Raw genomic sequence first — 16790 nt, forward strand, 5'->3', positions numbered from 1 at the left:
CACAGAGGCTACAAAAAATACACAGGTGGGCCTATTTCCCTCTGCTTGAGGCGGTGATTGGTACGACTCCTGTTGGGAGGGGGTCTCCCAGGTTCCCGCCTCTCAATCGACGCCGATCCATGTCAGTCGTCATCCGCGGCTTCGATGGTCTCCTAATCGGAGGCCGGAAGCTATACGGGCGATGACATTCTTAATGAACACGAAACTGTTCACAAAATGGAAAAGAAAAGGAAAAAAAGATTGCCGAAAGGCAAACCTAGGGATTAAATAATATAAAACATTGGCGAGTCGATCCTCCAATGGAACATCAATGAGCTCCAACGCTTGGTACATAATGTACACCTAGTTAATTATTATCTGCACGCTAGTAGACTATTAACAAGTCTATCAGGAAATTAAAGCTCTGTGAGGAATCTGTAAGCGAAGTAGTTTAATTCTTTGTGTAAAAATAGGGGAGTCTTGAAGCGTGGCACGTATCGGGCCAGGAGGTAGCCCTTTTGCATAGGGTGCCCGGGATCGCCTGCATGCCAGTGTGGGGGAGTCGAGTCGTATTCGATGATGGCATGGGGGACCTCGAGAGTGTGAACAGAGGCCGCGGTGCAAAGGGTATGCGCAAGACACGGCTGGAGCCAGGTAGTTAAGGATCGGTAAGAGCAGCCTCCCCGTTGAGGGGTTCTTTGGCCGTTCTGAACAGGTGGTCGAATTGGTCCTATGACGCGGGGGGGGGGAGACCTCGATGGTTTAAGTCCTTCAGGACAATTTATTGGGGGTAGTCAACTGTCACGGCATCCTGGGATGACTGATGTAATGCTAAACGGCGGTTCCAGTTGCCGCGGGGTGCTTTAAAAAAAAATGTTGGTATTGTTAAAACATTCTTTCTATTTTTAGTTTGTGTTTTATTTATTTTTCCATTTTAATATCGGGGCCCTTTAAACCCTGTAAGTGTTGTTTTTGTTTTTTTTAGCGTTTTTGTTTAAACGTTCTGTTTTGTTTATTTTGGTATTTTTAAATAAAGTGCAAGGGCCCTTCACACCTTTACAGATGGCAAACCTGATGGTGATTTAAACCTTATGGTGATTTAAAACTTATTTTAAAGAACGTGACGAGAGCTAATGACCGTAGAAGTCGATTCCCATATAAACTCCCCCCCCCCCAAAAAAAAAATAGATTTGTGGTTATCATATTTTGTGTTTATCATATTTATATATAAATTAAACAATCCTAATACGAGTATATATATATATTACAGGATGTTAATAAACTGTTAATCTTTTTCCGTTTTTCAAATTTGAGCTTCAAACATGCTGCATTTTTCTTCCTTGAAACAGAAATGGCTTTCATGAAAGAAGATAATAATATATATTAAATGACAATTAAATTGTGTAGTTATACTGCCCCTGGGCAAAGTTTCATTGTTTTAGATGTTTTGAAGCTAAATTTAAGATTCTTGTTATATCGCCAAAAAAAATTATTCTAAAACGATAAAAACAGGTTTAAAAATATTTGTTTTACAGTGCTTGATAATTGTTTATTTGTCAGTTATTATTATAGTTTTATTTTTCATTTATTTATTTCATTATCTTACGTTTACGTTTTCCCCTGTCTGCTGATGATGACTGTTTAGAAATCGAAATGTCCTGCAGTTTTAGCTGTAAGTAAATTTATTGTAGACGGTTTTTGTGAGATTTTTCTTGTTTTGCAATTCATTTCAGTAACTGTCTAGTATATCTCTTTAATTGTATCATGACAGTATTTTTTATCGATCTCCTAGCTTTTTGGGTGACTTATACTGTGTATCGAACGATTAAGTGTATTAGAACCACCGCTTACCTAGCCAAAAGTGCTTTTGAATGAAGCAATAATCTTAGATTGACTTTACTAATTGAACGAAGAGAAAAAATCTTCCCCGGTACTTGTTCGCTTTCATCCCTTTCCGATAAAGTGAGTTTGAGACGGTTTCTTTTTTTAATTTTATTTTAATATTAACAAAATTTGTCACATACTTTGTATTTTGTAGTAAAAAAAAATAATGTTATTATCATCGATGACGTTTCTGAGAGTAGTTTTATAAATAAAATATTATTTATAAGATATTTCAAGAACGATATAAAAGGTACTCCTGAATTGTATTCATTCGGTACAATAATAAGAAATATTCATAACTAAAAATTACTCAAATTGATCAAACCGAGCGAAAAACGTTATCTACTACAGTAAAGAAACATCTGAATGCACCACAGTGGACCGAAGAAAAATCTTAAGTTTTCTCTTTGTTCACGTTAATTTTCACAAGCGTGCATCATATTGTCGTGTAAATAGAGAAAGAGGAGGCACATAGATTTAAAAAATGTTTATATGTATAAAACTGCAGCTGCTTTTTTCTTAATTTCCTATTCTCTTCAAACATGTTTTTCGCATTTAACTTAAGCGACAGGAAAAACTTTCATACATTTTTAATATAATTTTTTTTTTACAACATTTCTTAAATTTTCTTAACATTTATGTAATATTTTTTAAGTTCTTATATAAGAACTTATATATAAAATTGATGATTACATTTCATATTTCACGTCATGATAAGTGATAAGCAAGATGAATAATGCACGGGAGATTAAATCTGTTGGCCTCGAATGTCGATCTGTTTTTTTTGTGTTTTTTATCTCGTATTTGAAATAAGATGAACAAAATTTATTTAAAATCTCGTCACTTGATTGTATTTTATTAGTTTCTATATTTTTACGACAGGATATAAGCATAAATGTAGCGTTATTTTTCTATTATTCAGATTTATACGTTGTAAGTGATAAAGTGGCCGGATTGCACACCGAATGCTTTGCATTAAAGGGATGCGGGTGTATATGCTTTACTGGTGTCTCTACCCTAGACTGTTAAATAAGTAGTTTTCTATGACAGTTGTAGGGTATGGTAAGGTCTGCCAATAGATCTGGTTACGTCAGGATCCGTGGATTTCTTCAAGAAAAGCATCTTTAAGTCGGTTATTGAAAATTATAAAATGTTTATCAGCATATTTTCATTCTTTATATTTTCTTTATGACTGATAGTGTCCGTATTATTTTACTTGATTTTATTTTGTTTAGTTGTATAATTTGTTTATTGGTTTACCATTTCTTGGCACTCTTTCGGAATTTACCCCCAAAATGTTTCTTTTTTTTAACAATATATACTTGTGATATCGTGCAATATTCATGTATTTTAATGATTAGATAAAATTATTTTGAAGAAAATACGTTAATCAGACGAGATTAGCGAGCGAAGCGAGTCTAGATTATGTTTGGTTAGGTTATGTTTATATTATCATTAAAGATTGCATCATATTTGTATGTAATTTGTATATTTAACGTTAATTAATCGAGGTTAGCGAGCGAAGCGAGTGTTAGATATTAGAAAATGTGAATTCACTGTTTTATCAGTACATGAAGTTTATTATCGAATAATACACATATTAACACTTAAATAATTATAACACGTTATGCTAGTTTATAACTTATATAATAATGGTTATAATAGTTTAGAACTGTTTAAATCGCGTTTAGTAATGGTTTGTTCTTCAGAATGGTTTTTGTTAACTTAAGTTTAATACAGTGTATAAAATTTACGAGTTTAAATCACATGCGACTGTAGCAGGTCAAGGCGCGACTGCATCTCTCCACTCACTGCAATGAAAGGTAAAAAGGGAAGAGAAACACGCTCAACTCAAATGCTTAACAGCGAGCGTAGATTATGTTCGTATAGATTATATTGATATACGTACGATTCGTCATATATCGTTAAAAAAAAAAAAAAAAAAAAAATAGAAAAATTTTAGGGGGAAATTCCGAAAGAGTACCAATCTCTTCTTTGCTGTGTACTGTATGATTTTAACTATCGTTTAGTATTTTTTCCTATTTTTGTTCGCCTGTAAGACTTGGAGTCTTGACGGAAAAGTAAATAAAATCGTTTTACCAAATAAGATACTGAATACCTTTTATATCAGAAAGTTTATATCTTCTGCCGGATAGAGGTGGTTGCGAATTTCAATCAAGCCCACTCAAAGCGTCAAAAATCGTGATTAAAAAAACATTTTTCTGTCTAACAGTAAGCCACAGAAATATTTTTTTTCTTGATACTAATTTCAAGCAAAAATCGGGTTTGTTATATCTGTAGACAATAGCGATAGAGAAACTAACGCGAACCGGTTCTTATCGATACAAAATCTACGAAATTCTAAAAAAGTAATACGCTGGTAATTCCATTTTCAAAATTATTTTTTAGTGTTAGACTTTAAACTTCATTATTTGCTGCCAAAGAAAACGGTAATTATAATAATCGAAAAATTTGAAAACGGGCAGTAGTTTTATATGGGGTGCAGGAAGTACTGTTGACTGCTAATATTTCAGCGAAGGGGATAGTGTATAGCGATAACGCGTCGTTGGTAGCAAGAAGCTAGTCGGTCGCCGGTCCGAGAACTCATCTCTAACCTCAGCTTCAAATGAGCTTTCAAAGCTTTGACGAGTAATACCTTGTTACCCGGGCACGGTCGTTTCTTCATCGTTACAGAACTTCTGCTCAGCCCGTTAAACATTCATGTATGTAAAAATTTAATACAAATCAAATCGTTTCAAATGACATTTTCAGTAACTTTAAGTCACATTTCCCTTTAAAATTTCAGAGAGCCGATACGTTAAATTAATAATTTTTTCTTTAAGATTAGGGAGGGTTACCGTTTAAAATTTAAAAATACTCTTTAAACAAAAACCTTTTAAATTAAAAAGACTTTTTTATTTTAAGGTTGTTTTTAGTTTAGGTTTATCCGTAGCAACCAAATTCTTAAAATTATATCGACAAACTTTTCAGATGAAACCTTCCACGGTTCACATGACCATCAAATTTTCTTTTATTAAGTGATTTGATAGAATGTAGCAGACCAAGGAAACACCAAAAAAATTTTCCTTTGAAAGCTTCTCAGGGAAAAGTGATACTTTCGTGTATGGGAGTTTCTGAGAAATCCTCTCGAGTTTTTAAAGAGAATTTCAAAAATAATTTTTAAAAAATACACATCTTGGATACATTTAGATTTAAAAATGAGCTAAAAAGTGTTCTGAAACCGTTTTAATACTGCAGATAATTGGTGTCTCTGTTTAGAATTCCGTAGAATGTCTTATACAAACATTTTTGCAAATTGTATGATCTTATATTGCTTTCTTTTTTTTTTTTTTTGCTTAGAAAGCTGTGAATAAGAAACTTCGTAAAACCATTATCATTAAGAATTTTTTTTCGCAAATTATATCGAGTAATTGGTATTTAATTACATAAAGAATTTGTATCATGCGCCTGAAATAAAGGGGAAGGGATTGTTTTCCTACAGAAAACAATTTAAGATAAAGCCTTGCACTTATTAACGGCTGAGGTGAGGTAATTCTTGAGACGTTGATAACGTCTGATGAGGCTTATAATAAAAATAATAATTATTATGTGAAAAAACACAAAATAAAACCGACTGGCAAGCAGATAAATAATATAATTTTAAAAATTTGTATTTCACATTATAAGTTAAAATGCAGCTGTTATAAATATGTGTATTTGCAATTATTTAGAAAATAAGGTACCTTGGTAATGTTTTTTTATTATAAATTTTAAGAATTTTTCAATAGCTAAATCTATGGGAGGTTGATCAATTGATGAGCGTTTTGATGAGTGTTTTTTTATTTGTTTATTTGCTCTTTAGAAACATGAACGCATCGATGTTTTTACATCTATTTATAGAAAATGAGTTAACTTATAACGCTATCTTTGTAATTTTTCAGTTTTTATGGAAATATAAGAGTATTTTATAAAAGCACACCTATCTAGGCTCGGTATTTGATTTCCATTATACTTACAGCATTTTTGTAATAACTTGTATTATTATAATTTATTATTATTCCTTAATAGAAATTAATAAATAATTTATTTCTCTTTTTAGTTAGCTAATTTTACGGAAGATAGAACAGTAGTCCCAGTAACTTATAAAATTATTTTTTTCTGAACGTCAGTGGTTTGATGCAGTACTCCGTCCCGAAATTGTTACTCATCTATTTCATTTATTCTACTCATTTTTTTTAGTATTTATAATAATTTCTAAAATAATTGACAATATCTTAAAAACTGTAGCTCACGAAACTATTATTTTTACAAGGCTTGGCCTGAAATATTTCTTTCGTTGTTATTACAACCGTTCTAGTCTTGAACAGATTTCGAAACTTCCTATTATATTTGTGCCGTATATATATATACGGCACAATAATCCATTCCCCTGCTAAAACAGGCTAACTATAGCCGGTACATATTTTCTTTAAAATATACGTAGAGTAAAATATAAAATTATTAAATTTTATATAATTATAACATTTAATTTTTATAATTAGATAAAATTTATTATTAAATTAAATAATTAAAATATATTTTATATTTAAAATATACATTTTAAATATATTTTATAATTTTAGTTTTAATTTTATTTTTTAATAATTTTATAATTAAATTTTGTATTTTATTAAATTTAATTTGTATAATTATTAGAATCCGTTTCGCTCTGCTTTCTACATTTTAACATTTTCTACATTATAAACACCGTATAACTCGGACAGAGTCTAGAAAACTTTCAATTTTCTATACTTACCTAAATTTCATGGGATGCAAAATAACTTAAAAACATTCTATTCTTTCGTGTATATAATTAGTCGTGTAATTAAATGCGTATATATTTACAAACAGTTTTAACGTTGTAGCAGATTTATTTATAATATCACTCTAATCGTGATTTTCGTTTGTTACTGAACGATAAATAATGTTCTAATTATGTAATTTATTTAGTAAATAGGTATTTTTAACTTTTTTTTATATATGCATTCGATTTTATCACCCGCAAAAGTGAGTTTGTAAAATATATATTTATCTGTTGGAGGTAAATATATACCTCCAGCAATAGCAAACGGTGTATTATCGTCTGCCGCCGACTATAATTTTTATAACGGCAGACGATAATTTTTGTAACGGTGTCGCGGGAGGTAAATGAAATAAGCGGGTTTTAATTTTATTTTGTAAACGGAAGTCGTGAAGTTACAGTTTTGTAAGCACAAAGATTAACTGCATAGGGAAAACCGTTTTCGAATCCTTCTAGAATAACGAAAAGTAAATGTTGAAATAAAATATTTTCTTTCTGCGATTAAAATATTGTAAATATTTACGTCAAAACGACAGAGTCTTAAACGTGGCGTGGCTTTAAAATAGCTTTATAATGGCTTTAAAATGGTCGCGGTTAGCGAACCACTTTCTCTCGATGTGTTCGTGCTGAAGTATTATTTATTATTAATTTTCCATATAATCTATTCAGTTTTAATCGGTAATAAATTTTATTTTATTTATTTTAAATATCTATCTTTTTGTATGTAAAAAAAACAATTTTTTTGTTCTTATGAATACATAACGCTCGGATATAAGTACGTGCTTTCCGCATTTTTTAAATTTTGTAGAGGTATGTCAAACTAATTTTTTATGAGAAATCGACTAATTTATGTATATATTTTTTATAGCGCACTTAATAATTGATAACTTGAGGCCTGCGCTAGGTAATTTATACATAATAAGACAAGATTAAGGGAAAGAAAGAGTGTACGTGTCTAAACTCTTCGGAAAATTTGTGCACGCAGCCCCTTGATAAAATAAGCAAGAAAATAAGAAAAACTTGACAGAATAATTAAACTAGACGACTAAACTATTTTATAAACTATTCCTCGCATAATAAATAAAATTCTTTAATAAACTATCCAAATTATTGCGTATAATAATTTTACATATTACTAATTAAGCGATATAAAATATTGCATAAGTTGAAACGATTTTTTTAAAGTAATATAAATTTATTACCTTGTTCCTCTCCGGCTTTTTCTTAACACATTTTTTAGACCCTTTACGTCAGATCTTAGTTTTTCCACGATCCTCTTGCTAGCTCTGCGGTCCATAACGTCCGGTGAATGCGTTCTAGCGCAGTGTTTATCTCCGCTTCGGCCATCTGTATAAAAACAATAATACCGTTTGACGGTTAATAATTGTACATAAGTACAGATCATACACGGTTAAATTTTAATTTAATATTACACTACTATGAATCGGATCGCAAAGAATTGCAACAGACATAATGAGTATGGCGACGGCGACAGATGTTATTTCTAATATCAGAAAGACCAATTTTTGACCTTTGTATCTTCCGATATTTATTCTAAAAGATAAATATTATTATTATTTATTTATTTTTATTATTATTATTAAAGGAAAATATGACAATGACGAGAAATTGAAAAATATCTTCTAAACACAAAAGCATTGCAGTATAAACAAAATAAAAAACTAAAGCGATTTAAATATTTCAGTGAAAGCAAAATTTAAACATTAAATAAAAGTAAAAAACTACACACATACACACACACACACACACACACACACACACACACACACACACACACACACACACACATTTTTTAGTATTTTCTTTAGTTTTCCGATGGAGAATATAATTATTTGAGAGCGAAGTAATAGATCAGACGAAAATAATACAAATTTCAAGATTTGATAATTACATCGTTATCTTGATTGAAAATAAAAAAAAGTTATAAGAAATGTTAAAATTAAAAGAAATGAAGTGTTTCGTAATTAAAACAATGAGTTATATTGGAATAGCTCACAATTAAAAAACTGTATATATCAATTTATCACCCCTAACTGGAAATTATTTGTATTTTGGGAGGAATTAGGAGGTAAATTATTAGCCTACTGATGGCACTTCAGGGAGCCTACGAGGCACTTCAGTTTTTAGCTGCCTTAATTTGCGGTCATGGAGTACGAAACACAAACCTCACGCAGGTTTACAGGCCGTCGCCTTCCTCGTAATCACACTAATCCAGCGCGCCCACATCCCTTTGGGAAATTGGAACGTTTCTACTTCGGATCGAAGTAGGATATTACCGATAAAAAATTGTCTTCTGAAAGCTTTAGATATATGCTGCTTTTCCTCCAGAGATACAATATTTATTCAAAAACAGGCTCATCCCAGAATTTTGTGTCTAGCGAAAGTAACCCGCTCAACTAAAATCCGTCCAGGTTGAGTAACGATTAAAAGGTACGTAAGTATTGCAAGATAAAACTAAATTCAATTGAAATGTTCTGATCCGTTTTTAACAAATTACAGAAGGTTAGAGGAAAAGTAACTGTAAATCTCTTCTGTTGCAACTTACCGCCGACATTAAAAAAATATAAAATCCCTTTCTGATGTCTGCTATTCGCAAAACTACTCTAGCCTGAATATTTAAAGTTTTATCTGCAAAAATCATCCTTATCCGTCTGTTTTCCTTACACGTCATTCCACTACTCTTTTCTCCTTTTGACGTATGTTATACATCCATAATCACTACTGAACACGCGTGAGCTTCGAAAATGACAGTTATATTATGGAGGATTTAAGTCTGCGATTGACTGTTTCTTTTTCTGTCATTTTATTAAAAATATTAACTATATATATTTTTTTTTAATATTATTATTCTTTTATTTAACAAATAATAAACGAATAAAACTTTTCGTGTTTTATTCATAAGAAATAAATTTTACTTCGTAGATTCTTAACGGCAACGGATGACATAAATAAAGAAACATAGTGGCGTACGTCAGAGTTCTTCTGTCAGAAGTAAAATGTAAAAGGAAACTGTCAACGGTAAAAGCTCTGTAGTAGCATTACATGCGCTATTCTTACTCGCCATCGAGTTTTCTAATTTAAAAAAAAAAAAAAAAAACAGTAGTAAGAGATACGTTCCTGTATTAATCTAAAAGATAATGATAAATATTTCATAAATTAAAAATAACTATTTTAGTATTTTTAGCTTTATTCATTTTATTTTCACATATTTATTGTAAGGATAAAAATTTTTTCGATCAGAATTAAAGAAAATGTTTTACATATTTTTACTTAATGATAAGGTGGTGTGAATTCTTTGTTATAAGAACGATTGTTTTTCAGAAAACGATTTCATGAAATAATTAATGAATAAAATTGTTCGTTTTATACGTCTGTTAATGATTTATCAGACCGGTGTTTTCAGTTCACAGAAAAAATACACAAGAGTTTTTTTTACGGATCAAATAACTATTAGAGGTAGATTTATACACGCTTTGCCCGTACATGTAAGAATTGAACTGACTTTATGTTTTAATATTGATAAAACCTGTTGTAAAAAATATATATAACGGGCTCTAGAAAACTTTATTTGCAGATTTTATTCATTAAAATGCAAAATGTGGAAGAACTTACACGATGATAATCCTTCCAATGGGAAAGGGATACAGATATCCCTCTCGTGTTTATATAATTTTTTTTGTTCTACATTTTAATGTTTGCTTTTTAATGATTTATGTATTTTTTGTTGACGGGCTTTGATGTATTTTTCAGATTTTTATTATTTTATAGCGAGCATCATTTTATACAGTTGTTTACAAATCTTTTATACACGTTGAAAGAATTTGCATCGTTCTGATCCACGGATAGTTAGAATTTTTACACGATCAGAAAGTCGCTTTCAAGTACAAAATTTCTTGATAATGAGAATGGAACAAAATAAAATTAAGATGAAAATTTTTGATTAGTATGGTCGTTCTTAAAAATAATATTTCTTATGTTTAGAAAACGATGTGGTTAAAAGAAAATATGAATTATAGGAAAACTCTGGAAAGAACTGATTTCTTATGCGATGTATCTGTATCGAAAGTAATATTTCTGTAACATAAATAAATGAACAAACGATTGTACAACTTGACTTTTGAAAGCTGGATAGGCCGGAATGTAAATTTCAGTCGAATCGGTGGGCGTAGATCAATGTGCGGAGTACATGCATATAATCTACGGAGGCCGTTTAATTTAATGACCGATTTAAGACTGTTGCTAAGAAAGTCATTACAAATTTTGCGTTCTGATGCAAATGATCTTTAATTTTTTGGGCCAAGGAATCTATTAAAAACGGTTGATATTTTCAACGTTAAAGGAAATAGTAAAGTTTTACCGAATTTTCGGAAAAAAGAGTGGAATAGGTAGGTTTTCTGAGAAAAAACGGCGGTTTAAAATCTCCGAAAAATATAAAATACAACAATAGTACGGTCAAAAATTATAAAAATAAACTCATAAATAGTTAAAATTTCTGTGTAAAACTTTAGGAATAAGAAATTTTTTTTAAAATTAACATTTTATTAAAAAAAAGATTACATCTAAGAGTTTGTAATATTTTATAGTTTCTGTTTAATCTCAAAGATCGTAGACCACCCACCCACCAATGTTGCCATTTTAAAAAGGAATTCTAATATCTATTTTATAATGTAAGTACAAAGATAAAATAAAACACAAAGATAAAATGTACAGCAAAATAGCAGAGTCAGAACGATTATGTACAAAAATCAGCAGGAAAACAATATATTTACTGTTTTTAAGCAACACTGTAAAAAAATGAACAGCGTCATTAATTGTGTTAATATTACTGAACGTTTCTTAAATAATAATAATAAACTATCTTATCTGAACTTTACTTAAATAATATTTTATTAAATATTTATTTTGTCTATAAACGTATATTCTCGAATAAAATAAATATTACCGCTTGAGCTCCTTCAAATAATTTTAGGATTCAGAAATTGGATGTGAGATCTTCGCTTCGGCAAATATGATTCGTGTAAACCGATTTTTAGTAAATTAAAAATTCTAACTTATCTTTTAATTTATATTTAAAAACGGATATTTAAAAACATATTTACTTATTCCTGGAAAAAAGTTACGATACCGACTTCCATCAAATCGTATAACTATTTTCGTTTAATTCATTAAAGAACTTCAGTGAACGAAAAAGAATCTTATTCTTTGCAACTTTTAATATTAGCGACTCGTTTACAAGATCTTCTCGCTAGTTTGTTTGAAAGGAAATTACAAAATTATCTCTTACACAATTAATATTCCTCTATCGATGAGTTATTAAATAATTGTAATGTAGATATAAGAAAACTAAAACTTTTCTCATCTTGTTTAACACAAATAAGTAATATATTTCAAAACAGTTTTCATTTACGCCTTCTAAGCTGGTTCTATTTGTTTTGTTAGAATTTTCATAATGTGTCTCTACTGTATGTAAATTTATCATTACTTTAGTTTCGTATATTTACCGCTTTTAATATTACTCGTAATATGAATTTTACCCGCTTCTATTTGTTTGTAATTGGTTGAGCATTTTTGATGCTGCTTTGATCAATATTTCCCCTCAATCCGAATAGACGAATTCTAATTTTTTTGTCCTCCATTAGCATACTTACCCGTCCCTACACACACGCGCGCGCACGCGCGCGCGCGTACACATACGCGCACATACATACGTACACACTTACATACATGTGCGCATCTGTTTGTCGGAATAAACACTCAAACAGATATCATGAATATAAGTCGTGTTAGCGTGATTTATTTAAGTATATTACCTAAATTTTTTAAATTTCTATTGACATTTCTCGCTTCCATTAAACGCTTTCTTCCGAGACTTTGAAGTATTTCTTCAGCTTCTGGATAATCTTTCATAGCCGCAAGTACATCCTCGCGAGATAAACTAAAAAGCTCTGAATAACCAACTGATCTCACGTCGGCAGTACGCCTGGAATCAAAAATAAATAATTGGATTTAATGTTAAAGTAAAATATTTTGTTTAAAAAGCAGATAAACAATGTTATAAGAAATATAAAAATTTTGCACTAAATTTTAAATTGTGCATATTATAGTAAAAATTAAAATGAAATTTCTGTGAGGCTATGATATATATATATATACGTCTATGTATAATTTACAATTTTGTTAATTTGAAAATTTAATTATTTTACTAAATCGCTCAGATTATTTAAACGAGATATACATTCGTTCAAATTTATGAAACTTTAAACGCTTGTCAGCATTAAATAACGAAAACTGTATACTGGCGAATATTTACTTTCATAAATTAATTCCCTATCCCATTATGAATAATTCATATTATGCAGAAATTCTATAAGCAGTAATAACATCTTCCGGCAATTATATGAGTTAAAACGGTTTAGGTACACTTCTACGCGACATGAAGCTCATATGTTTTAAAATAAAAATTCTATAATTTGATAAAAATTAATAAAACTTTATTTCTGTTAAGTTATAAATTAAAAATAAATCGTACAATCGATAAATGACGAATCGATCGTATTATAATTACTATTAAGCCATTATTTTCCTTATAAATTAAACAGAAATTAAAAAGAAAACTGTCAACACGTAATAAATTTTAAATTTGAACTAAATCAGAATGAATTCCATTTCTATATTTCCACCTGCACGTTTAATGCTTCTGTTGCGAATTAATTCATCGACAAAAGAAGAGAAAAAATTCTAAATGTCACATTCCACTATAAAGTAATCGGTTAACTAAGGCCTCAAAAAAGGTAAATATTAAAATGATATTTAAATAGAAAAATTATTCTTATAAGACGTCGAAGTGTTAAATGTAAATTGTAAAAGTAATTGCTTTTAGTTATTATTACAATACAATCTTACTTGTTTAATCCATCCAGATTTAAAATTCCAATTTCACCAAAAAAATCGCCGGCTTTCATCGTCGTTAAAACACGACCTGTTTCACTGAAAGAAAAAAAATGTAATAAAATTAAATTTTATTCTATGAAATGTTGCAAAAATTAATTTAAAATAATTTAAAAAAAATAATTGTCACGTCTGCAGTACAAAAGTAAGTACATTTTATTTGATTTAAGCTGGTTACTAATACTGAAAGTGTCCCGAAATTTTCCATACATAGAAAAATAAACACTTTTTTATGAAAACCATTTTTATTTATTTAATATGCTCTAATTAATTAAACAAGGGTAATTACCCTTGTTTCGAAAATATATTTCGATGCGTGAAATCTACTGCCGAAGAACACTTAGTCCCATAAGTTTCCATACATAGGAAAATTAAACATTTTTTTTTTATGAAGATCATGATGTATTAGGAAAAGAGGCAGATATCATGTCAAGCGACGTATCATCAACGCCGTTACAAGCGAACATCCAGCTGTGCTAAACACAGCTAACCACAGATGATTTATGCTTTCTATCTTTTCCTGATAAACCATGGCTTTTATAAAAAAAAAAATTTATTCTTCCTATGTATGGAAATTTACCTTGTACTGTTCGTTTTGTATCGTTTTCCACTTTCATTTTAAATTAAAATTATGAGAACATTCCTTTACAATCTGGTCTATAATTTAGTCAAACATTTTTACAACAAAAAGTCAAAGAAACTATCTCATGAGCGGTCAGTTTTCTTAAATATACAATCAACTTTATTGAACATTAATCGGGCTAAGATGGAGTACATACCTTTGCGAAATTAAGCGTTTAAACGTTGGTGTAGTTATTACGATATGGTAGTAATCGTCATTCCAATTTCTTACATTTTCTCTAGGTACAATGATCGAGGAAATATATATATACCACAGCTGGAGGATGCTTGTATGTTTGGGCATCTTTTTCATGATGTACCATGGCTTTCATAAAAAACAATGTTATTTTTCCTGTGCTTGGAAACTTAATGGGACACTCTGTATGAAATTATTTAGAAAAGAAATTCAGATGTTCATCAAGATTATACAGCTTTAAATCACACATGCGCGCGCGCGCACATACACACACACACACACACGCACAATATATATATATATATAGTAAGTGTGTGTGTGTGTGTGTGTGAGAGAGAGAGAGAGAGAGAGAGAAATATATATATTTATACATCTTATCTTAAAAAAAAGCCACATACTCTAGTCCACTACTAATAGACAGTGACAATAACTTTCCACCTAAATGATTATAACATTTTTACAGATATAGGTAAATAACTATAACTATGGTTAATTTTATTTATTTGTGTATAATTCTTTTAACGCGATTGGGTACGTGTACCGTTCTTACAGGAGTTCTCTTCGATCGTATTTTATTTTTTTTTAATTATATATCTTTAATTTGAACTTTGTAATAAAATCAGAAAACATAATAATACGGAACCGATCCTGCGGTTAATATTTATGAAACAGCGACTAATAATTTGAAACTCTTTACATCGAGAAAGTGTATTATTTTGCAATAATGTTTTTAAAATTTTCCTTACCAGGTAAAATACATTAAAAATTTGATATCAGTTACAAACATCGCCATAAATATAGTAGGCAATTTAAATTTAAGAGTTTAGTAAATTCATAACCTAAGTAAAACTTTATTAAATTTGGTCGAATCGTTTTTGAGAAATTTGAATTTAAGATGTAAATAAATATCATTATGAGAAATATAAAGGTATAATAATAATAATAATAATAATAATAACCCAGGGGGGATCCTGTCCCCCTAATGGGCGCGTCCTCAAGGTGGCGGATAGAGAAAGGCCCTGTAGATATACAGGGTAGGTGGTGTTCTTTAAAGGCCCACCCGGGAACGTAACAGGTACTTAAAATCCAACGCGTCTGTTCCAGATTGGGCGGCGTTTGGTCGGCGTCTGTTTCCCATGTTAGGAACGGCCGTTTCTAAAGGTGTCGGAGCCTTGCCCGCAGGAGCTCCTGCTACCCATTTGTTTTGAAAATTAATGGAGTACAACGATGTGAATAAATATCGGGGCGGTAGGGTGTCGCGGGCTGACACTTTTCGGAGCCGTCGTGATGTTCATTCTGGGGTGAGGAGTGCTGGAGCGAGTGGCGGCGCCTCACCTAATGGTACCACAAGGCCTGGAACGTCTTCTGTGGCTTCTGTTGTGGCTGGAGTTCAGTAACCCAGTGCTGTAGAATCCCGGAGTAGGAAGCGGTTTAAATGGACAGATGAACATAATGCCTTCCTTTACAGAACCTGCCTAATTGTAACAAAAATGGAATCAGACATGAAACCGTATAGTGTTCCGCTGCATCAAGCGATGGTTGGGTTGAGAAGTTCCCTGAGCTACGATGTAAGTCTATCCAAAACGTCTTGGATCAGCGCAGATCCCTTTTTACGTCTAATAGGGTTCCTGCGGATGTGGTGGCGTTAATCCGAGTTGATGTTTCTAGGGAGTTAGGGTTGTTATCCAGCCCATCTTCAGATGAAAGTGCTGTAGAAGAATCGATAAGAGCCGACAATCCCCTCTCCGATCGAGATGCTGTATGGTGGTATGGATCCGTCGGCCAGACAGCGTATACCAAGGCTTAGGGTTAATCACGGCACGAGGAACATAGTGGGCCTTATTAATGAGATTCTTGAAGAAAAAGTAAGATTAGTACCCTCCATAATTGAGCTCCATGAGTTAGTGTACATCGGTGCGATCATGGCAGTAAAGCGAATCATCGCTCCTGCCATGCGTAAGAGTCCCCAGCTCCATCTTGGGAGGAGAGACTGTGTAGGAAAGTCGATAATCTGAGGAAAGAGATTGGCCGTCTGTCAGTTTCTTAACATCTGTTAACCCCAGTAGAAGGATCCGATCGGCGGCGGAGTCGATAATCCGAACGTATGAGAACCTGGAAAACACCACCGGCCATGAAGTTCTGGATTTGTTAAAGCAACGATTGATGGTACTGTCATGTCGGCTACGGCGGTATCGGCAGAGTAACATGCGCCGGGAACAAGCTCACTTGTTCCATACCAGTCAAAAGGAGCTGTATAAGCAGTTGCAGATTTCACCTCAGGAACAACTTCAGGCGAACGCG

The 16790-nt window shown here is 31.4% G+C and overlaps 1 protein-coding gene and 1 long non-coding RNA gene across 3 annotated transcripts in view; one reads left to right on the plus strand and one right to left on the minus strand.

Annotated features, from left to right (window-relative positions):
* The window catches only part of LOC142323540 (uncharacterized), a 570462-nt gene that overhangs the window by 28594 nt on the left and 525078 nt on the right, over positions 1–16790 (minus strand). Inside the window, exons 10-12 of the mRNA XM_075363315.1 lie at positions 13628–13711; positions 12535–12704; positions 7906–8050 (exon numbers count right to left, since the gene is read on the minus strand). Coding sequence (XP_075219430.1) covers positions 7906–8050; positions 12535–12704; positions 13628–13711 — 399 coding nt within the window. The remainder of the gene's footprint in view (positions 1–7905; positions 8051–12534; positions 12705–13627; positions 13712–16790) is intronic.
* LOC142323541 (uncharacterized) overlaps positions 1–16790 on the plus strand; it is a 559373-nt gene that overhangs the window by 19525 nt on the left and 523058 nt on the right. The gene's annotated exons all lie outside the window — the stretch shown is intronic.

This window comes from Lycorma delicatula, chromosome 4, assembly GCF_047948215.1.
Source record: "Lycorma delicatula isolate Av1 chromosome 4, ASM4794821v1, whole genome shotgun sequence".
In the NCBI taxonomy this organism is placed as follows: Eukaryota; Metazoa; Arthropoda; class Insecta; order Hemiptera; family Fulgoridae; genus Lycorma; species Lycorma delicatula.